This window comes from Colias eurytheme, chromosome 20 (genome assembly GCF_061535395.1).
Source record: "Colias eurytheme isolate Ceu_HAF_F1 chromosome 20, ilColEury1 Martin Lab GWU primary, whole genome shotgun sequence".
Lineage (NCBI taxonomy): Eukaryota > Metazoa > Arthropoda > Insecta > Lepidoptera > Pieridae > Colias > Colias eurytheme.
Window position 1 is genome coordinate 2,101,379 of NC_142999.1, and position 23,297 is coordinate 2,124,675.

General features: G+C 32.9%; 2 protein-coding genes across 3 annotated transcripts in view; one reads left to right on the forward strand and one right to left on the reverse strand.

Annotated features, from left to right (window-relative positions):
* The window catches only part of l(3)73Ah (polycomb group ring finger 3-like lethal (3) 73Ah), an 80,497-nt gene extending 62,173 nt beyond the window's left edge, over positions 1 to 18,324 (reverse strand). Inside the window, exons 1-5 of one of the 2 annotated variants that reach the window (XR_016457882.1) lie at positions 18,087 to 18,324; positions 17,071 to 17,223; positions 16,077 to 16,219; positions 15,411 to 15,554; positions 14,003 to 14,815 (exon numbers count right to left, since the gene is read on the reverse strand). Coding sequence is in view for 1 of the 2 variants with exons in the window: in XM_090113729.1 (XP_089969855.1) it covers positions 14,690 to 14,815; positions 15,411 to 15,554; positions 16,077 to 16,219; positions 17,071 to 17,223; positions 18,087 to 18,198 (678 nt within the window). In the remaining variant the exon portion in view is untranslated. Of the gene's footprint in view, positions 1 to 13,326; positions 14,816 to 15,410; positions 15,555 to 16,076; positions 16,220 to 17,070; positions 17,224 to 18,086 lie in introns of those variants that run through there. The other variant, XM_090113729.1, reaches the window with a different exon arrangement.
* Positions 492 to 12,231, forward strand: LOC149899495 (lysosomal acid glucosylceramidase-like). The gene is made up of 12 exons (XM_090113883.1): positions 492 to 595; positions 4,664 to 4,791; positions 6,083 to 6,125; positions 6,203 to 6,350; positions 7,221 to 7,377; positions 8,403 to 8,563; positions 8,840 to 8,963; positions 9,501 to 9,614; positions 10,283 to 10,430; positions 11,052 to 11,128; positions 11,383 to 11,672; positions 11,992 to 12,231. Exons 1-12 carry the CDS (start codon positions 535 to 537, stop codon positions 12,086 to 12,088), a joined length of 1,548 nt encoding a protein of 515 aa, XP_089970009.1. The 5' UTR covers positions 492 to 534; the 3' UTR covers positions 12,089 to 12,231.
* Positions 18,325 to 23,297: the final 4,973 nt, after the last annotated feature.

Here is a 23,297-nt window from a genome sequence, read left to right on the forward strand (position 1 = left end):
AAAGAGAGATAATGTTAGTTACACTATATTCATAAGGTACTCAAGAACGAATGAATTTTAGCGCTATTATTTGGGAGCACAGGACTCTGAAGAAGAATGTCAGAATAACGACACTATGTAACAACGTAGTTGAAGGAAGGAAGTTTTCCGAAGATTAGGGTGCATCAAGCGGGTGTAGCCTTTTACAAAAATCAGAAATTCGAATCTGATGGATTGAATTTTTGGATGGAAAAAAAATTGAATTCTTTTGAATTGGTTATTTATTTAAATGTCGATTAATTTCCCTAGGAAAAAAGTATAATGTAGGTATATATTAGTCGACACCGCGACCGGCCGGCCCTGTTTATATGCGTTATTTGATCAAACATATTATAAAAATGTATGTATGTAGGTAATGTAATAGCAGATTTCCTTAAGACAACAGAAACACAGATAACTCTGAATATATATATTTCATGTCTGCGTTTGAATCTTCACTTCCAAGACGCAGAGGGAGTAGGAAGTCAAAATTATTAAATTTAAAAAATAAATAAAATGATTTCCAATATTATAACATTGTGCATATTCGTCTCTTGTTTCGTTACGATTAAGACAGGTGAGATACTTTTCATTTATTTTGGCTATGCGTTCATAGATCAATCAATTAGGCACCTTTACGTTTCATGTACTTAGGTATTAAAATATAATTTTGAAATGAATCATGATTAGAATATTATATGTCACTCACTGTAAAGACCTCCAAGAGATTTTTGGAAAAATTTAACTACGATTCACCATTTTTACGAACACATTCAAAGAACACAGGATCCATCCCATACCACAATAAGACATTCGTGTATAATTTTGAGTAAGAACCAAAGCAGAAGCAGTTTATAAGAAATTTTTGGTAAAATAATGAAAATGTATAACTACTTAACTAATAAGATTTTTCGAAAAATTTGCCAATTTTAGTCAAAATTTATAGATTTTTTAGAACAAGGAATGAAGATCATCCAAGTTTTCACTTTGGTAAGAAAAATTAAAATTTTTAATGAAATTAAAAAATAGTTGGAAAATCCAAAAGTGCACGCCTCATAATTTTTTTTAATAATTATTTATTAATTATTATTTTTGTTTATTTAATAACAATTAAACCACATCGAATCAGACCCTGAAAAATGAAAGTGTTCTATTCCTGAGCATACTCAAGCGTAAGAGAAAAAAAAGACTCGATTAGTAAAGTATTTCGGTCGCTATCGTGTTAACAAGAAAATCCTCCGCACATACAGACACACGGACGTCCAAGACAGAACTTTTTTAAACTGTTTTTTAACTAGTTTAAATAACAAAAATGACATCAAAAATATCATGAATGTTAAAAATAGTGTTTTTTCTTAATATGTGTGTGTATGTATTATCTTACAAGTGCAATGTATGATACATAAAGACATTTTAAGTTTGAAAAATCAGATGTTTTGCGCGAAGTGACAGTAGTACCCACCTCAACGCTTCGCTTATGAGGCGTGCAAAAAATCATGAAATGTTTTTAATTTTTATTGAGGACTTCCATTTGCAATATCACAACATTTTTCATTGATTTTTACTTAGATATTTGATGACTATGTTGATGTATTACTATTTACTAGTATGAGTAGTATGACAAGTAGAACTCATAGTAAGTATAATCATTTACTAGCTGCTTAGCAGGCATCGCCAGGATTACTTTCAAGGAGGTGCATAAATTAGGTACCTATATCTACAAGCTACATATAGATTATCTAATATTAAAAATAGAACAGAAATATGTATGTGTGACGTAGTATTTGAATAATAGAATTAACTACTACTTATAAAGTGAATTATGCTAATAACTTTTTCATTGCCAAATATCATAGGTACATGATATTACATAGTACTTACCTATATAAGCATAAATATTATTTGGTGATTGGGGCCCATAGAAATCTAAATAACAAGACACTAGAAGTCGTAAGCGTGCGTGACCTTGTCGCCACTCAGGTGATTTTCACATCACCAGTGCATTCGTCGCTGTTCAGTTGCTCTGGAGACGTATGAGTGTATACATGGTGTGTTTCAGCAATTCCCATTGCGGAAATTCTTCCACAAGTTGTAATTATACTAATAAAGGAATAATATTTCATCGGAAAATATTTTTTTTTAGAAATAATGCTGTTTTTCCTTAAAATTATAGAATATTTACAAGTATTACGAGTGTCACCATAGTAATCGAAATAACAATGAATGACACAGTCGACCATTCTTATTATCACGTTTGTTCGTATTGGAGCAAAAAGTCTCATATACTTAGGGATGTTATTCTAAAATAAACCGTAAATTCGTGCGTTAGGATACATATTCAAATGCTTAATTTAATAGTTAAGTTAGTTTTCACTAAAATCAAGCTGTCCAATAAAAGGCATAGTTTACTTGTGTGTACTGTTTAGCTTTCGGTTTGAATGTGTTGATTTTGGCGACAGCGGTTTTCATACGAATTATGACATTATAGCACTTCTATGTGTCTTGTTATTTAGATTTCTATGTTGGGGCCCAAGACTAGAAGCATATTATAACGATTTTTTACTATGCTAGAAGTCCATTTTAATGTTTGAATTTTAATTTATAGGTAACTATCTTCTTTACATAAACACTAAAATATAATTTGGAAAATCCAAAAGTGCACGCCTCATAATTTTTTTTAATAAATATTTATTAATTATTATTTTTGTTTATTTAATAACAATTAAACCACATCGAATCAGACCCTGAAAAATGAAAGGGTTCTATTCCTGAGCATACTCATGCGTAAGAGAAAAAAAAAAGACTCAATTAGTAAAGTATTTCGGTCGCTATCGTGTTAACAAGAAAAAGGATCCGCACATACAGACACACGGACGTCCAAGACAGAACTTTTTTAACTGTTTTTTAACACGTTCACTGCGGCACCTAAAATGCCAAACTTACCGTTGTTGCGGCATGTCTTCCATACTTCACATCGGCAAGTTCACCACTGTGCGTCATGAGCCATTTTTATCACATCGCACCTACTGACTTTGAAGGTTAATAATTTCATGAAATTTCAAGATATTTCAAAATTTTTTTTTTCGGATAATAGTATATATAGTCTTGTATATACCGCATAAATAGCTTTTAGTTTGACCCAATAGTTTAAAAGATATGAGGGAAAATGTAAACCCCTGATTTTGTGAAAAATTATTTGCCATCCCGCACTGCGTTGATACGGCATGTTTACAGTAATAGCGATGGGAAACACTGTAAAATAAAACATCGATATCGATATAAATCAATTTTGTATATTTCAGTCTGTTTGTTAACAGATAACGAGATCGTCGATACAAAAAAAAAAACACATATAAAACAAGGTATTTGATAGAGTACTATCAGGAAATTGTTCAGTAACTTTTGTTTTAATTTGTTCAGTAACTTTTGTTTTAATGTTTTATATTATTTTCACAACTGTCATCACATTTTTGCATTTATGCTACGAAATAAAAGAAAGTAAAAAAACTAAAGCCTCTAAGGTATCATCGTCATTTAAAAATTTGATAACGACGCGTGCGGTCCTGGTACATCACTATGCGAGATTGACACGCGGCGCGCTCGCAGTACAGTGCGGCATGAGGTGCTTGTCCATGGCAAAATATTTGACATGCCGCACACAAAAGAAACGGTTTCTTTTCTATGCGTGTGTCCAATATTTTGCCATACGATTTTTAAACGAAATTGAGTCCTACTTCAAACTGTGATCACAAAAATATATTTGTCTCTTTTCTAGTCATTGATTAACATATAAAAAACCTCGCCGCACCACGGTGAAAACTGCGATTTTGGGCGCCGCACTGTGGTGTAGTCGCTGATGGCCCGATACTGGACATGCCGCAGTGAACGTGTTAACTAGTTTAAATAACAAAAATGACATCAAAAATATCATGAACGTTAAAAATAGTGTTTTTTCTTAATATGTGTGTGTATGTATTATCTTATAAGTGCAATGTATGATACTTAAAGACATTTTAAGTTTGAAAAATCAGATGTTTTGCGCGAAGTGACAGTAGTACCCACCTCAACGCTTCGCTTATGAGGCGTGCAAAATTAATGTTATTTTAGCAAGAAAATACCGTTTATTTACAGTCTTATTACACTCATTATCTACATAGTACATACCACGGTGGATATTGTTTACGAAGAGCAAACATGATAATTAAATTTTTGCGCGTGTCGCAAATTCGATGTTATATTTATATCTTTGTGCAAATATACATTGTAAGAAATTTTAGCAGTTGAACAAAGTGAAATATTTATTTTTAATACAAAAGAAAACTAAAAATAGGCTACGGTTTTAATGAGCTTTTATATTTGAAAAAGAAGCTTTCATATTTGAACCGTTGCGACGATGTATTCTTTTAGGGTTCCGTTGAAAGGGAGAAGAAGAATCTTATTATTATTTAAAGATATTTCGCTGTCAGTTTATTCCAAGTCTATTCCTTATCGCTGTATTTTATGAACCGTGGTCCGTGAATCCGAAAGAATTTTTCAAATGGGACCAGTAGTTCCCGACACTCGTGCGTTCAAACAAACAAACTCTTCAGCTTTATAATATTAGTATAGATTTATTTCTATGTTCCTATTAAAAATACACTTTTAGATACACCATGTGCGGCGAGGCAGATATCAGGACAATCTGTTGTGTGTGTGTGTAATGCGACATACTGTGACGATTTCACCAGGGATGAACCGGAGCAAGGGTCGTACAAGATCTACACATCTTCGAAGGTAAGATATAAAATAAAAGTGTCTATGGAGAACGTTTTATATATTTTGTAATAAGAAAGCATCATGTTTTGAATAGTATCTAGGTAAGAAATATGGAAGTAAATTATTTCAATTGAATCATGTTTTTAATACCTAATTTAAATTCATCATCATCAGCCTATATTGTCCACTGCTGCAGGCCAATTTTAATTCGATTATTCGAAAATAATTATTATTCAAATTTAAATTAAATATAGTTTTGTGCTTTCTATTTCATTTGTTTTCAAGGAAAATGTTTAGGCAGAAAACACATTCATAATCGCATGATTGTTAATCAGGTGATTATACTATTTTATGAAACAAAAAAACAGCCTAAAGTATAAAATCATAAATCCTTAGACACACAAAGAGTATAAATTTTGATTACGGAAATAGCCTAGGTACTTAGGTACCTTAAAAGATTATTGTTATCAATCGCATCTAAGCCTTTGCAATGATGATTAATATTCTATGAGATAAGTCTCGCAATTAAAATAAGACAAACGTTTACATAATTTCTAACAAAGCGAAAGGGTTGTTACTTGTTATGTTACCTATTTATCAAATAATATAACTAAATTGTGTAATAACTCTTATAAAACTGTTTAAGAAGTTTATTTGCATGTGGTTTAATAAATTAAACTAATAAAAATACTCATGTAGAGATAATTTCCTTCACTCATAATTTACAACCTGATAACTACATAATTGCATCAAAGCTGTTCATTATGTAATTCTGTTTATACGCATTTATTTCCATACTAGCGGACCGCCGCGGCTTCGCCCGTGGTACATATTTCGCAATAAAAGGTAGCCTGTGTTCTTTCTCAGGGTCTAAAGATTATCTGTGCCAAGTTTCATCAAAATCGGTCCAGTAGTTTATGCGTGAAAACCATATATACATACATATATTTGAAATATCACCCTCAACATCTGGACACTTGGCGCTCTTCCACCGTGCGATTTAGGAGGAACTTTCTTCCACGCACCACTCCTCTGTGGAACGACCTCCCGAGCTCAGCATTTCCGGACAGATACGACTTAGGGTACTTCAAAAAGAGAGCGTACTCTTCCCTAAAAGGCCGGCAACACACCTGCAACCGTACAGGTCTTGTGGGTGATTATGGGCGGCGCCAATCATCGCATTAATCCGGTGACGCGCCAGCTCGTTTGCCCGCTAATACATAAAAAAAAAACATACAAACCTTTCCTCAATATTAACTAGTATACATATTTTACAAACGGATATAAAACTTTTTTACCTATGTTTCAGAGCGGCCTACGTTTCAATAAAAGCGAGGGAACTTTAGGAGAAAGTAAGTTAATTATATAAGAAATATAATTTGTAACTAACTAGTTATAACGATTCATTAAAAAAAATTACGTATTTCAGGTAAATTATGCCTCTTGTGTAGTAATACTTTTGAAATACAACCGGACAAGACTCATCAAGAAATCCAAGGGTTTGGTGGATCAGTGACTGACGCTGCTGGCATCAATTGGATGAGCTTAGATTCAACTATACGGGACTATTTGATAAAGTAAGTGATGTGAGCCGGTACTTTATCCGAACCGCGAGGGACTGGAACATGCTTCCTGAATCTGTGTTCCCCGACGAGTACAATATGGGGGTCTTCAAGCGTAGAGTGAACAGGTACCTTCTATAGGGAAGCGCGTTCCATCTTAGACCACATCTCAGCTTAACATCAGGCTTTACGTCAATCGTACTTATCCCATGACACTATTTGATAGAGTAGAGACTAGAGTTATATAAACTTCCTTTTCCTCAATCTTACCAATCCATGTATTTGTTCCCGACAATACTTTTAGTATCCTTTAAAAGCGGGTAATGCACCTCTGCAAATATTCTTGCGCGCTCAGGCGATCTCGGCTCTTGCTTCTTCATCACTACATAGTCTAAAACAAAGTCGCTTTCTCTGTCCCTATGTCCCTTTGTATGCTTAAATCTTTAAAATTACGCAACGGATTTTGATACGGTTTCTTTTAATAGATAGAGGAGAATTATTAATTAGAGATTCAAGGGGAAGGTTTTAGTATGTAATTGATTAGGTTTTAGACAAAGCGGGCGAAGCCGCGGGTGGGAAGCTAGTACGTAAATAAAAGTTTTGTGTTGTGACGCTTCTAAAACGATAATATCTTTCGCCTTTTAAGTATGTATTTCGAGTACAAAATAGAGAAATTTGAGAACTAACTAAGGAGTCGACATAAATTAAATGTTTAAACGTAGATAGATATCATGACACCATTTTACAGTTTACCTATCCAAGACAATTTTTGAAACGGCTGATTGAAACGTTTGGTTGCTACATAAACCTTAACTAAGTTAAATTAAAAGTGTTTCGAGTCTGAAATCTGTATGCCAAGTTGCTAATATATCTTATTCCCTTTAGGTCATATTATAGCAACAAGGGGTTGGATTACAACTTTGTGAGAGTTCCCATCGGTGGTTGCGACTTCTCTACACGTGCATACGCGTACAATGAACTGCCTGTAAATGATGTTAATCTCTCCAACTTCACTTTGTCACCAGAGGATTATGAATATAAGGTAATTTCACGAAGACATTAAATTTAAAAAATAACTGGCGGTTAAAAAATAACTGGCGGTTCAAGTCTGGATTTATTTCAATCATATTTTAATTATTTATTAGTCCAATTATTTAAATTTAACGAAAGATAAAAACATAATATACAGGGTGTCCCGCTATTGGTATACTAAGCGCGAAGAGACTTGTAGTTTTGCATACACTGATCACGTAAAAAATACTTAAACAACAAAATTACGTCAAAAATTTTTTGCTAAATTTTTCCTGAAAATCCATGTTTTCTTCTCTAGCTTCGCGCAGCCGGCATATACCGCTTCTCTAATGTGAGCATTTTGTCTATGAAAACATAATATTAAACGATAGCTCATGTGCTGGTGACAAAATTGGGCGGCTTGTTATGGGTGTACACATAGACTTTTAAGAATTCATCTACTTGAAAAAAAAATGCGTCTGGAATTTTTTAAGTATTTTTTACGTACTTAGCGTATACAAATCTATAACCTCCTTTGGGCTTAGTATACCAACAGTGGGACACCCTGTATAATATAGGTAAATTATGTAGATAGGTACATATAATATCTATCTAAGTATGTTAGAAAATGTTGTGTTTTTGATCACATCAAAAACTGCAACACACAACAAATACACAAAAGTAGGACGCCCCTAAATCCTAATCATTGCTCTATTTTTTTAAATATTTTTTATAAATTTTTTTTCATCGATTGTATTAATATATTCTTGGCTAAAGTATTCAGATGTTTCTTACCTCTATTTAAAATCGCAACTAGAGCATCATCTTATATATTGCAAACTAGTGGTCCACCCCGGCTTCGCCCGTGGTACATGTTTCGCAATAAAAGGTAGCCTATGTCTTTTCTCGGGTATCAAAATATCTCCATATCAAATTTCATGCAAATTGGTTCAGTAGTTTAGGCGTGATTGAGTAACAGACAGACAGAGTTACTTTCGCATTTATAATATTAGTATGGATGTAAAACCCACAAAATACTATGTTCATAACTTTTAGATTCCCATGATACAAGCAATAAATGCGGCAAGCAGTGTGCCCGTCAACATCTTGGGCACCACGTGGTCTCCGCCTGTGTGGATGAAGACTAACAACGCGTATACTGGAGTCAGTCGATTGAAGGCTGAATACTATCAAACGTATGCTGATTATCATATAAAGTGAGTAAGAATTTGATGGTTTTTTTCATGAATGCTGTTTCGATCTAAATATTTTCAGCTGGAGAGAGAAAGCCGACAAGAAACTATTTTTATTATAGTATTTTCAAATGTCATAACTCTATCTGTTTCAATGTATTATTTATATTAATTGATGCAATTCTAACAGAAATAAATACTAGAAAGTGTAATTTAGTAGATAACAAGTATTAAACTGATTTTATTTCGCAAACGTTATATAAAATATATGTAGGTATTAACTGAAATTATGAAAATCAGATTCATTGAAGAATACGCGGCAGAGAACATCACAATATGGGGAATCACCACAACCAACGAACCCCTGAACGGAGTTCTTGGAGTCATTCCATTCAACTGTCTGGGATGGACTGCTAGTGAATTGGTATGTTATGCCTTTTATATAAAATAGATAGCCGCTCCGCGCGGTTTTACCCCCGTGGCTCCTCTCCTGTTGGTCGTAGCGTGATGGTATATAGCCTATAGCCTTCTTCGATAAATGAGCTATCTAACACCGAAAGAATTTTTCAAATTGGACCAGTAGTTCCCAAGATTAGCGCGTTCAAACAAACAAACAAACAAACTCTTCAGCTTTATAATATTAAGTATAGATTTTCGGTTATTAATTTTATTATAACATAACCATAAACAAAAGAGTATAATTATATACGTTTCTGTGTGTCAAATATTGCTTTACAAAATATTATAAAATATGCGAAAGTAGGTAACCCTGTCTGACCGTTTCTTTTTCACATCTAAACCACTGAACCGATTCAGATGAAGTTTGGTACAAAGATAGTTTGAAACTTCCACAGAAACGGGAACTATACCGTTTTTTTTTACTTATACTCGGACGAAAAGCTAGTCGTCTACAATTATTATGAATATTATGTGCTATTAATATTATTTAAATAACTTGCAGGGTAGCTGGATTACCAAGTATTTAGGACCAACGGTGCGTAACTCTACATTCAAGGACATCAAAATCTTGACCGGTGATGACCAGCGCTACTCGGTTCCTTTATACTTTAATGTGGTGTGTGAAACTTTATTTTTATAATAGTACTAGCGGTCCGCCCCGGCTTCGCCCGTGGTACATATTTACGTTTCCTCTACATAAAAACCATCCTCGTACTTCAAGGAATATAATAAAAAAAGAATTATCGAAATCGGTTCAGCCGTTCTCGAGTTATGCGCTTACCAACACATTTTGCGATTCATTTTTATATATAAAGATTACGTTCATGAAAGTGTTGAAATTAAGTTAATCTATCTACTGTTTTAAGGTCCGATTATAGTTCTTTATTCACAAATTTTCATAATTCTTTCTTTCGTATGGACAAAAGATCTTGAATTTCGCTTTGGAATCGATACAGAATATAGAATACTTATAATAGCACAGATAATAAAAAAACTAATATTAATACAATAATATGAAGTGGATATGAGTTTAAATGATATTGTGTTTGTTTACAATTACAGTATGTCACGTATAGATTGCCGCCGCATTGTCTAAAACTTTATAAAAGCATATGATAAAATATTCTTCACGAACCACTCTATCTATTAAAAAAACCGCATCAAAGTCCTTTGCGTAGTTTTAAAGTTATGAACATACATAGACAGCGGGAAGCCGGGAAGCAACTTTGTTTTAGACTTGTTTTATTTTATTATTTTTTTCTATATAGTGGTAAATGATTTCAGTTATTAGCAAAGTATCCAGAAGCCCTTGAATACATAGATGGCGTTGGTGTGCATTATTACGCGAATGCCATAGTCCCAGCGGAAATTCTAGATATTTCTATAGACCAGTATCCAGGAAAGTTCATAATGGGCACTGAGGCTTGTGCAGGTAAGATATAGTTTAACATAATAGTAAGTATACTTTAACATAATATACTTTATAAAATCGTAAGGACGTCAAAACTGTACATTGATTTATTTTAAATAATAGTCCTCCGATCACCCGATCTACAATCGATAGCCAAAAATATAGTTTTTAGAATTTTTGTCTGTTTGACTGTGTGTATGTTCAACTCAAAAAGTACTGCATGTATTTACTTCGCATATTGCATGAATAATATTACTAACAGGTAGGGTCAACATATAGGCAACATATCACGCGACCAATAGGAGCGGAGCAATGTGGGTAAAACTGCAGGACACAGCTAGTTAATATAAAATTATTTATTGTATCATTGCGACTTTATTTGAATTCAGTATTTACTAAATGTAATATCTCATCATTCTTTTATTTCTTTTTTGCGCTATCCTTATTCTTCTCACATTTCCTTTCCTACCAGGTTGCCTGGCAGAGATTGCTGTGTAGCAATAAGGCCGCCTATTGTGCAAAATTTTTGTACCTCATTAATTTGTACCACATTTCCTACATTGTTTTGTACAATGAAGTGTTATAAATAAATAAAATAAATAAATATCTGTGAAATATGATGATCATTGATACGTGTTACAGGATTCTTACCGACCGACATAAAAGTTCTTCTGGGCTCGTGGGACAGAGCGAACTCGTATATAAAAGCAATATTGCAGGTAATATAAATGGCAATTTGTAACACTAATTCAACCACTTATTGAAAAAATTATTTTTTCTTCTGGACATATTCTGTTAGTTAATTGATTCTAATGGCTATTTTTATAATAGCTACATACATGTAGGTGCTAAAGCTTATAATAGTCTTAGCATTAGCCGAGGCTTCGTTTATTCAAATTTTAAATCTTAACGATTCTCTATTCCACCTGTAGACAGTAGACACACAAAAAATACACCGAAACGTATTTTCCAGGATCTGAACCACGAAGTGAGCGGCTGGATCGATTGGAATTTATGCCTAGATACAACAGGGGGACCAAACTGGGCATCAAATTTCGTCGACTCCGCCGTTATTGTGAACGCAACCGCCCAAGAGTTTTACAAGCAGCCAATGTACTACGCTCTAGGACATGTCTCCAAGTTTGTGCCTAAAGGGTCTGTGAGAATCGAAGTTTCCGAATCAAAGGGACTGTTACAATCTTCGATACCTAATGCAGCTTTCTTGACGCCGAGAAATACAACAGTATTGGTCCTTGCTAATACGTAAGTATTGTCTATGGTCATCTCGTTTAAAAATAACGTACTTTTTAATGACAATTTGTGAATGGTTATAATCATGGTTATAATTTTGGATATTTTAGGATATACTAGCTCGTGCCTTTGATATCTCATTTATAATTTCTATCTACCTACATTGAGTAGGTATACTAATATTAGTATGTATCTACTCAATGTTTATTACTAGGTCTAAATACATGAACAAAGCGATTAAGGCCGTATAATATTGAAGACTACATTTAATAATAAAAACACGATTTTGAAAATATTTTAAATAATTGTAAATTAACCATTTATGTTTCAGTGGAGGAAACAGGAAGGTGAAAGTGAAGCGCTCGGACGACTCCATGGTGTTGGACCTCATCGCAAATTCTATTGTGACCGTCGAATTTAACAATTAAGGATATTTGAAAATAGTTGTAATTTTTTTTAAACCTTAAATCATCTTAAGAACTGCAAGTGCTATTTTATAATACCTATAAGTACAAAACTCGTGTATTTTTTACTATAAAATAAATAAAGATTTTATTGTGAAAATATTCTGTCTTATACAATAGGTATGTACTTGTTTATGCAATATACATACTTATAATTATAATTTTTGAAACCTACATTTATAAAATTATGTTTGAAATTTAATATATTATCTAAATAAAAATTAATACATCTTTTTTTCCAACCCTGATAAAGAAGTTTCGTACTTCAAAAATGTTAATGATAAAGAAGTTTCGTACTTCAAAAAAACACGCTTTTTATGTGTGACGGTCGGCTGCCGAGTAGGTATACCTACTCGGCAGCCGCGATACACGCGACATGCGCTACACAGACCAAAAAGTTTGAGACGATGTAATAAAAGTTTCACTTTAAAATCAAAGTAATTAGTCATGAGATAAAAGCATTTGTCTTCCCATATTAGCAGTCCGTCTATTCTATATTTTAATTTTACAAGAAAATAGCAAGAAAGCAATAAAATGAAATACATTTATTAAACTCTTAGTTTTTTAGAAAAAAAGGGTAAGTATGTTGAAGAAAAATAAAATGCAGTATTGTATTGAAATAATATATTTTACATAAATTGTATTTTATTTATATTTAAATAAATTTGTTTTGTTTACTTAAAAATCTAACTAAATATAATGTTAATAATTATGAATCTAAACACAGACTAATAACTGAATTAAAATAACTAAAACAAAATAACAAAAGTAAAACAAAGTGTTGAAATGTGAGAAAAATGAACAAAGACAATTATTTAAAGTGAATAAAAGAAAAAGTATGAATAAGAACTAGCGCGCAAGAGCAACTTTTGTCTCCGCAACTATTTTGTCACTCCCATCAACTCTATGGGCTAAAAAAAAGTCTCCCGAGAGTTTCGTCGCTACGTGCGCGCACTTTCTTACTAGCCCATAGAGTTGATGGGAGAGACAAAATAGTTGCCGAGACAAAAGTTGCTCTTGCGCGCTAGATCTAAGAGCGTATACGCACTATGCGGGTAGCCGTCCGGCTGACCGCAAGCACAATTATTTACGGAATATTCATTTCTATGCGCACTGTGCGGTCTGCGGTAGCCGCATCGCAGTGCGCATAGAAATGAATATTACCCGCAATGCGGCTACCCGCATAGTGCGTATACGCTCTAAGTGATGTTTTCTATAATATATTAGAGTACAAAATATTCTTTATACACTAGGATTAGTGTGTATGGTAAAAGTGATTTTCTTATATCACTGAAACCATAAACACTATAATTCATAAGAATATACAGACATTTATCTTTTGAATGGACATTGGACTATCATTACTTTTTAAATTAACTAAAATTTAACACCTAAGTGACATTCCGCTAAATTGAATTAATTTATACGCTATTTCGCTGTAGGTAAATTTATTTTATTAATAGGAATGGAATCGATCCTTCCAAAAAAATAATAAAAAATTAATAAAATGTCAAAAATGTTTTCATCATCAATAAACAAATTGGTAACAATATATTCATTTTTTGTCAATTTTTTTTATAATGTGCTTATTTCTAACAAATTTACACCAATTTTGCATGGAAACTTACCCGTCTTTGTAGTTAACCTACAAAATGTTTGTGAGTATACATATTTTTTATTAAATTAGCCGCTATGTCACTAACAAAATCTCCAAATAAACATTATAATACTTGTTATCTATAAGCATATTGTTACAGCTGAGATTATATCTGTATGATTAAAGATGAAGAATAATAAAATATTATTAAGCTATTGCATAGCTTCTATCGCGGGCCTTGAGCGCGGGGACCGAATCCAGAAATTCTGTAACGAAAAAACCTCACGCTCCCCACGGGGACGGGCGCGGAGGTGTGGCTTGAAGGTATAGCATGCAATAGCTTTACCGCGGCAGTCCCCGAGTGACACACGTCTTTTTTTTGGTTCTTTACAAACATGTTATAAACTTACTACCTACAACATAATAGTGAAGTATTTTTTTTAATCAGTTTTAAATATTTAAATTATATACTTAATACAAAGTAGTAATTTTAAATGCTTCTTCATACATCGAAATTAATGTATGAATTAGGACATTTTAAGGTGAAAGTATAATTGAACAAATTCCTTCATTTAATGCTTACAACATTAAATACTTTCGTGATAACATACCTACTTTCTGGTCCCCATTATCACTCCATTATTTTTATACATCTTTCCCCAAAATAAAAACTGAAAATTATATAAATTAAATGTAATTTATTGATATTACACTGTTTTACTAAATGGTAATGTATTCAAATTTTACTTGATTATTGTCATTACACTAACTACTAATTAGTAATTACACATAAAAATTTGCATGAGATGTGAAAATATAAGTCTTTTACCCGAAAACTACTAAACAGAAATGGATGAAATTTTATATGTACATAGATTATACATACACCCAGTAGAAACAAAGCTGCTCTATAGTCTATGGAACTATTTAATTAAAATTATTCATCTTTAATCACACGAAATAATAAATTATATGTCAATCTTGGGTCTATATTGTAATCGTAGCGGGGGGTCCCTGAACCTCCACCGAGTGACGTAAACAAATTTCAACGTATGATCCTTGCCTAATAATTCGTCATTGCATAGTATGTCAATCTGAAATAAATAAAAATAATTATCAATAACTCGCAAATTATTCGGAAAATATATCGTAGATGTTATAGAGATTTGATTATGTACTTATGAATATTTTGTAATCATATAATATTATATTGTTTTCATGTTCAAGAGGTTGTATTGATTAATGTGATGAATAATTATGATATTGATTTTTAAATCTAATTGTTTGCTATCAAACAATATAAAGGGCAATTTAATAGTTCCCCATCATCATACATGAATTAAAATTATGGAGATAAATTTCAAAAAAAAAATTGGTCTACATAAAATTATAAGGCCAACATTTAATCCTTCTTAAAAATATAATTATAATTATAATATTATATATGCGAAAGTTTGTGAGGATGTGCATGTGTTTTTTTGTTACTCTTTTACGCAAATACTACTGAACCGATTGCAATGAAATTTAACACACATGTAGAGGGTAACTTGAATTAACACATAGGATAGGTTTTATTCCGGAAATCCCACGAGAAGGAACTATACGGATTTTTCTTTGAATACGCCGGCGAAGCCGCGGGCGGAAAGCTAGTAATAACATATTTTTAAGACATAAACAAAAAATACTCACTTCTCTATATTTGTCTATTCCGCTCAACACTTTCTTGGCTACAAATTTCTTGAGGTGCGTGATGGTGGCTTGTGCTGAGCATCGAATGAAACTACGCTTTAGCGTTCTGAGCGATGTTGATATGCATTCCAAGCAAACATTCACCTGTAACATTATTATATTATTTTAACAATGTTCTCTACACATTTTGGTAAACATATTAGATACAAATGCACATATGCAAATTGAGATATTAGAATTATATACCATAAACTTTCTGCATGTGAATTATTAAGTTAGAATAGTGCCTTTACAGTTATCAGTTTGCTGTACAAAAAAAAACTGCCTTTATCATTTATCAACGCACATCAAAACAAGTTAAAAAAGATTCCCGACAAATCGCCTATTATCATAAATTCATCTATACCAATTTTCTGTCAATTTCTTTTTATCCTGTTATTACAAACAATCCCCATTTTTTTTGCATCATCAAATACATCTTAATATGTATTTATAAATCTCGTGTCACAATGTTTGTCCTCAATGGACTCCTAAACCACTTAACCGATTATAATAAAATTCGCACACCATGTGCAGTTCGATCCAACTTGAGAGATAGGATAGTTTAAACATGCAGGTACCACGGGCGAAGCCGGGGCGGACCGCTAGTAACACTATAATACATACCTGTTCATCCTTCCTATGACAGTCGCTATTATCCTGCTGTTCGGGCTCGTCCCCACCGCCGGGCTTGTCCGCGGCGAGCGCTGCGTCCTTGGGACACGGTAACCCGCGGGCGCGATAGAAATCACGTTCACGCTTTATTTCATCTGAAATTTGTGGTGTGTAGTAAATGTTTTTTTCAATATTTCAAGTAAAAACTTCCAGTTTAATCAATTATGACTGGCCAAGTATTTTTGTATCGTTCTGTTCATATTTTTTTTGAAGTGTAAACTTCTTTAGCGGCGTTGAGCACTTTTTCTGTAATGGGTATAAAATTTTAAACTCGCATCAGGACACGTGACCTGATCGAAAAAGCGTAAGACGGATACCATTCTAAAATATCAAACATGCTCAACGTTAACAATCAAGTTTTCACTTCTGCCGGCACTCCCGGAGTGCAACCCCTCTTTTTTTTTATTTGAACTTAATTTTACAGCAGTAATCTTGAAAAAATCATATGAGACCACTCTTCATCCCTAATTTTAAAAATATTATAATGAAGAAAAGATAATTTAAATCTTATTTGCATTGAAACTTAAAAGTGTAACATAATTTGTTATATTAGCTGAATAATTTATTTTAAACTAGATTTCCGCCCACGGCTTCGCCCGCGTTTTCAAAGGAAAACCCGCATAGTTCCCGTTCCCGTGGGATTTCCGGGATAAAACCTATCCTATGTGTTAATCCAAGTTACCCTCTATATGTGTGCTAAATTTCATTGTAATCGGTTCAGTAGTTTTTACGTGAAAGAGTAACAAACATCCATACATCCATACATCCATACATCCATACAAACTTTCGCCTTTATAATAGTATTAAGATTAAGATTAAGATGTTTCATCATCATATTAACTTTCATTGCTTAAAAGAATCTTAAATATTTAAACCACCATTGCTTGTCAACCTTTCCTACCTTTCGTCACTTACTATCAAAACCACACGATACAATCATACTCACTGTCCTGCAGATCGGGTACGAGCTTGTACACAATATCCTGCATCGTCCTGTCGAAGCTTATGTATTGCAGCGGGTGGGACTGATGTATCACTATGTTGCATGTTGGACATGTGTTGTTCTCTTCTAAGTGCTTCACTAGACAGCTCTTGCAGACTGGAATGTAAATAATAAACAAAAATATAAGTAATATGTGAATGTGGTTCTTGTAAGTGTGGAATAGTGAAGTATATGTTCAGCCTGACCAAATATTGGAGAGTATTCCACTATAATTATAAATGTGAAGTTTGTGAGGATGGATGTATGTTTATTACTCTTTTACGAAAAATATACTTTCATAGGAATATAGGTTATACATCAAAATAACATTTGATGTGCCCTCAGTTTTGGCCGCAAGTGAAACCATGTCTTACAGCTAGTTGTTCTGTAATAAACATTAAAGTTTGTAAGAATAAATATAGTTACACTTTCATGCATAACAAATTTTGATGATATTTGTCAGTGCTGTAGCTAATGTACCAGAATAACATATACTCTATAAAAATACTTGTTGTTTACAATGCCAAATTTGTCCTATATAAGAATTACTTATTCATTCTGTTTTGTAAGATTTTTTTTTCCTTTATATTTTCTTCATACTGAAACCCTCCTCTTTATGGTATGTATTTATTTGTTTTTACATTCTTTCTTATAAAATTTATATATTTTTTTGTGGTTTGTGACACCTTTACATACAGTAGATAAATTTCATGACATATTTTAATCTATTTACTTAGTAGTCCACATAAGTAGTACAACTAACTGTTTAAAGTTCATAACACTCCGAAATACTTATAGGCCTTAAGTACTGCCTGGCCATATACCATTGGATACAAGGTTATCTTAAAGTCAGATAAAAATTATGAAATATCTATGTATATATTGTACCTATACTGTGAAATGAAATATCTTTCACCTGCTCTATTGCTTACATTATACCTTTTTAAACCTTAGCAATGCTGAATAATAATAATACTTACACGTATGAAGACACTCGGTAACTGTGGTCGCGTCAATGAAGTAGCCGCGGCAAATCTTACACGTAATATGACTGTTTAATGTTTTTAGTTTTATTCTTCTTTCCATTGTCATCCTAATGTGTAATAATGTACCAAACCATTAGTATTTAGTTTGAAAATAATGAAAAACAAAAATAAAATCAACACAAACGCTAAGTCACAAGCACCAAACACAAAAGTGACGTTTGACAATGACAGATGACAATTAGAAAAAGTGTTTCTTTTTTTTTGTACAGATTATGTAGAAAATTTATACAGCAAGCTTAAGATTGTTGATGTGTATCGAGTTATTAGGAATCGATTCACATCGATTAAATTTAAGTAAAAAAATAAAAAGAAGAAAACTAGTGAAAGGTTGGAAACTGGGAATGTGGGGTGGGATTATTTTATTAATTAAAATACGTGCACGAATTGGCTTTTTAATTATATATTAGGAATTATTATAACTTGAAACATCTTTTTTAAGAGAATAGAATACACAAAAACAGAAAATAAGCACAATAACACATTATGATAAGCAGCTGATGAGGAAAAAAGAAGGCTTAGAAGGTATCTAAAGTACTTTTAATATAAGTAATACAGTTTTATACTAGCTTTCTATTATACTAGTAGGCTTTTTGGGATTAAACCTACATATACAAGACCTAAAAGGTGAAAGCATCCTTTCTCACGTTTCAAAATATCTCTTTACAAATATTCATTCAAATCCGTTCAGTAGTTCTAGTTTAGGAGTGAAGAAAATACAGACAGACCGATAGAAAGACAGTGACTTTCGCATTTATAAAATTAAGTTAAGATTTGTCATAAAATTTAGTGTAACATCTTTTCGTTACGCGTGGCATTTTTCCGTTACGCGCCATCTTTTTCTTATCCCAAAGAGAAAAGTAATATATGTTTTATCCCTACCACGCGTGATTCGACGTATTTCTGTAAAGTTGCATATTATAGTAAATTATTTTATAAAAAATGGTTGCCTGTAAAGTCGGTTTTACACTTAGATCATTAAGTAATGGATGGAGTACGCTGGCAAATGTTCTAACTAAACTTTCTGCTGATTTTGGTGCGGGGAGGGCAACTCACACTATTGAAACACAATCACACATTCACAAAAATAATTTGTGTCACGAAAGTCGTAAAAATTTACGACCTTTTAAGCGACGAGTTTTTAATCGCATTCTAAATTCAACTTTATAACTTAGATCATAAAGATTAAATTTGTATTTCTTTAAAAGATAGTCTCGTAAGGAATGCGGTTCATTATCGCGTTTTAAATTCAACTTTCTCTCTTAGTAGATAAAGATTAAATTTGTATATTTTCTTTCCATGATAGTCTCGTCTCTTTCTCTCTCGAAACATGACTCGATTATTTGTCTTGATCATATCGCTAAACGATACATCGACGATTATTAGAAATTTCATTTAATTAGAAATGTACGTTAAAAAATAAAAAAATATACACAAATTAAAGGTTATTCCATCTTTTTTAATATTCGACATGTTTGAATTGCTTCTGCAAGACTTGACAGTGCAAAACGGCATTTTTAGCGGAGCACTTGCAGACGTCCTTTCGATGTTTTACGAATACGTAGAGTGTTTGTAATCGATTACGCAAGTAGTTTTTATGAAAGCATAAGATTTTTCGATTCGAATAATCTTATACCTCAGCAAAAGGGGAAACGCCTGCGAGTGTTATCCATTACTTAATGATCTAAGGTTTTACAGGCGAAGATTTTACGTGTCAACGTCTTTTTCTCGATCATAGTTGAGTGGGAGAGAGACGCAAGGCATTCGGCGGGCCTCTCTCTCGTTCGGTGACTCATCGTAACGTTACCGAGCGTTACCATGGGCGTAGCTAGCCATGGGCACAGGGTGGGGCAAAAAAAAACCGGCCAAGTGCGAGTCGGAGTCGCGCACCAAGGGCTCCGAATAAACCTACTTTTTATTATGTTGTAACTCTAAAATGTATGTTTTAGCAATTTTTTCTTTATCTGTGCTATAAGACATTGCTTTTAACCAAATTTCAAGACTCTGTGTTCACGGGAAGTAGGTACAATGTAGGTTTTGATTCCCTTGCGAATGTCGAAATTTGCGATAATTTGCAGCATAAAATGGCTGTATCTTTTGATTGCGTTGGCTTATAAGTTTGATTTTTTCACAGCTTTAAGAGACCGTAGACTTGAGTATTCGATATAAATTTCAGTTTGATAACTCTACGCGTTCCTGAGAAAGAGTGTGTTGACAGACAAACCGACAGGCAGACTTTGTTGTGCGTCTGTCTGTCTAAAAATACCTTTTTTTTCAAGAACACGTGGCGGTATCAAGCTGAAATAATAATGAATAAATCAAAACAAACAAAAGATACCTACAGCCGTTTATGTTGCAAATTTCATCCCTATATTATATAGTTTATCTGTCTAATACAATAATATGATTCCTTTTTACCATAAAATATAGGTCTATGTAAATAGAAAAATGAACCATTTTAAATAACTCAGTAAATAAAGCAAAACCTTGCACTTCCGATTTCATGTTTGTTTTAGGTTAATGGTCACTTATTGACCATAAAAATACAAAATGTAGACAGATCCAGGTGGAGCTTTGCTCACAATCTTATAGTTTTTGACCGATATCTCGAAAACTATCCACTTTAGGGCAAAAGTTGCTTAGACTTTTTTGTAGAAAGTAAAATTTTGCATATTTTATACCATGAAAATTTTTTGGAAAACTTACTATTTACGGTTTATGGCCTATTTGATGAACCGGTTGATCGTTAAAATATTGGATTAATGAATAAAATGCATGTATGTACATAGTTTTTAGGTCACTTTATTCTCTACAAGTTTTAATGAAATTTTTTTTCTAGTTCCCATATTTTTTGAGTTGTTCCACGTATAATGTAGAAATGCCGAGGCTCGGCGGGTGACGTGGCAGGCCAAAAGCTTTTTTACGGATGTAATAAAAACGAAGAAGAAATTTCCAATGCAAGTGGATTTTCACCGTTTCCGAAACGGCAAAATTTTTTATTTATTTTTTTTACTTAAGTATAGAAAATTACAGAAAATTTTTTAAAATATTTTTGCATCCGAATATAAAATAACTACTCAATATTATTTAGAATATATATATACGAAACATACCTATGTACAAAATATATACGAAACACACATAGGTACCTACCTTGAAATTTACTATTTATCGCCAAACGTTAAATAACTCAAAAAGGATTAGAAAAAAAAGTTTCAAATAAAGTAATCTTAATAAATGGATAATGCATATTATGTATAATATATTAATGCCTTTGCATTTCATTGATAAATCCAATATTTAAAGAGTTACTTGCCAAAGATGATTAACCGGCTCATTAAATAGGCCATAAATCGTAAACGGAAAGTTTTACTTACATAAAGTTTACAAAGTATAAAAGATGTAAAATTTTACTACCTACAAAAAATTCCCAATATTTTTTTGCCTTAAAATGGATAGTTTCCGAGATATCGGCCAAAAACTTTTATGTAAGATTGCGAGCGTAGCTCCACCTGGATCTGTCAGCATTTTGTGCTTTTATGGTCAGTAACTTATCCTAAAACAAAAGTGAAATTGGATGGGAAATTTAGTGCGAATTTGGCTAAATAAAAACAGTTTTGAATGGGGTAACAGTACTACACTACTTTTTCTGGCACCAAAAGTGGTTTAAATCATGTAACATAGAAGCGCAAGCTTTTTGTTTAGATCGCATTTTTTTTTGTGTCGACTGACAACTTTCGAGTGAGAATTTTTAACGAATATTAAGTTTTGTAGTCAGTACCTAGATAATTACGTTTTTTAGATTTGGTTAGGTACCTTCCAGATTAGAGCCAGGGTGGGGCAAGTGCCCCACCCTGCCCCACCGTGGCTACGCCCATGAGCGTTACACTTTTTCATAAGTGACTCCCAGTCGCAACCTAATTTAAGACGTTGTCACGTCAAAATAAGGTCATAAAGGAGTTTCACTTCTTACGTGTGTACATTAGTACACGCACACGTTTTTTATATATATTAAACCGCGCTTGGTATTTTTTTCTGTTCATATTATGTTTATACTAGCTTTCCACCGCGGCTTCGCCCGCTTTGTCTAAAACATAATAAATTATATACTTTAGTATCCTTCCTCTTGAATCACTCTATCTATTAAATAAACCGCTTGCTTAAATCTTTGAGACTACGTAACGGATTTTGATGCAGTTTTTTTTAATAGATAGAGTGATTCAAGAGGAAGGTTTATATGTATAATAACATCCATTAAATAGTGGAGGAGTACTGTTATTTTTGAGGTTTCTAATGTGATGTCGTAAATAATTACATTTTTTCCGCTTCCATTGCTAACGTTGGCTGAACCCTGTATTGTACACATTGAAAAGGTCTACAGAAAAGTCCGTGATGGTATATGTCTATCTCTCATGGATAACCCACAATAACTTTTTTTTGTCATTTTCTTTTTACGACAAATAATGGCTAATTTTCGAAGCGATTTCAACCAATGCAGCATTAATCCATAACCAATTAAGTACCTTGAATACATTGTTCATCTTCTTATGTATAAAAATGAATCGCAAAATGTGTTGGTAAGCGCATAACTCGAGAACGGCTGAACCGATTTAGATAATTCTTTTTTTATTATATTCCTTGAAGTACGAGGATGGTTCTTATGTAGAGAAAACGTAAATATTATGTACCACGGGCGAAGCCGTGGCGGACCGCTAGTTTAATATAGATCTATACGGCTCTTTACACGTGAATATTTTCGAAGATATTACAGATTTCAAAATTGCGGGACGTAGCGTTTGCGGCGGTACCGGCCGGCCGCCATTGAAACCGTGCGAAGCCGGGGCGGGTTGCTAGTTATACTATGTAATGATGTACGTCAATCAAAACAAAAAAAAGACTTGAACATATTTTGACGACATTAATTTATATTGTGATTGTTTTCGCGAGCGGAGCTGGGTGTGGAAACTGGAAAAATAGTTATTAAATAAATATCCAGTAATAATAATAATTTGTTTCCGAGCATAAACTATTCGATGTTTTATTCGAATAGAAAATCGATATGAGTTAGCTGTAATCTGTGCGACTTTGACATTAACTTCTATATATCTGTGCAGAAGTAATCTGTGTACGAAATTGTTTTTTATTTTT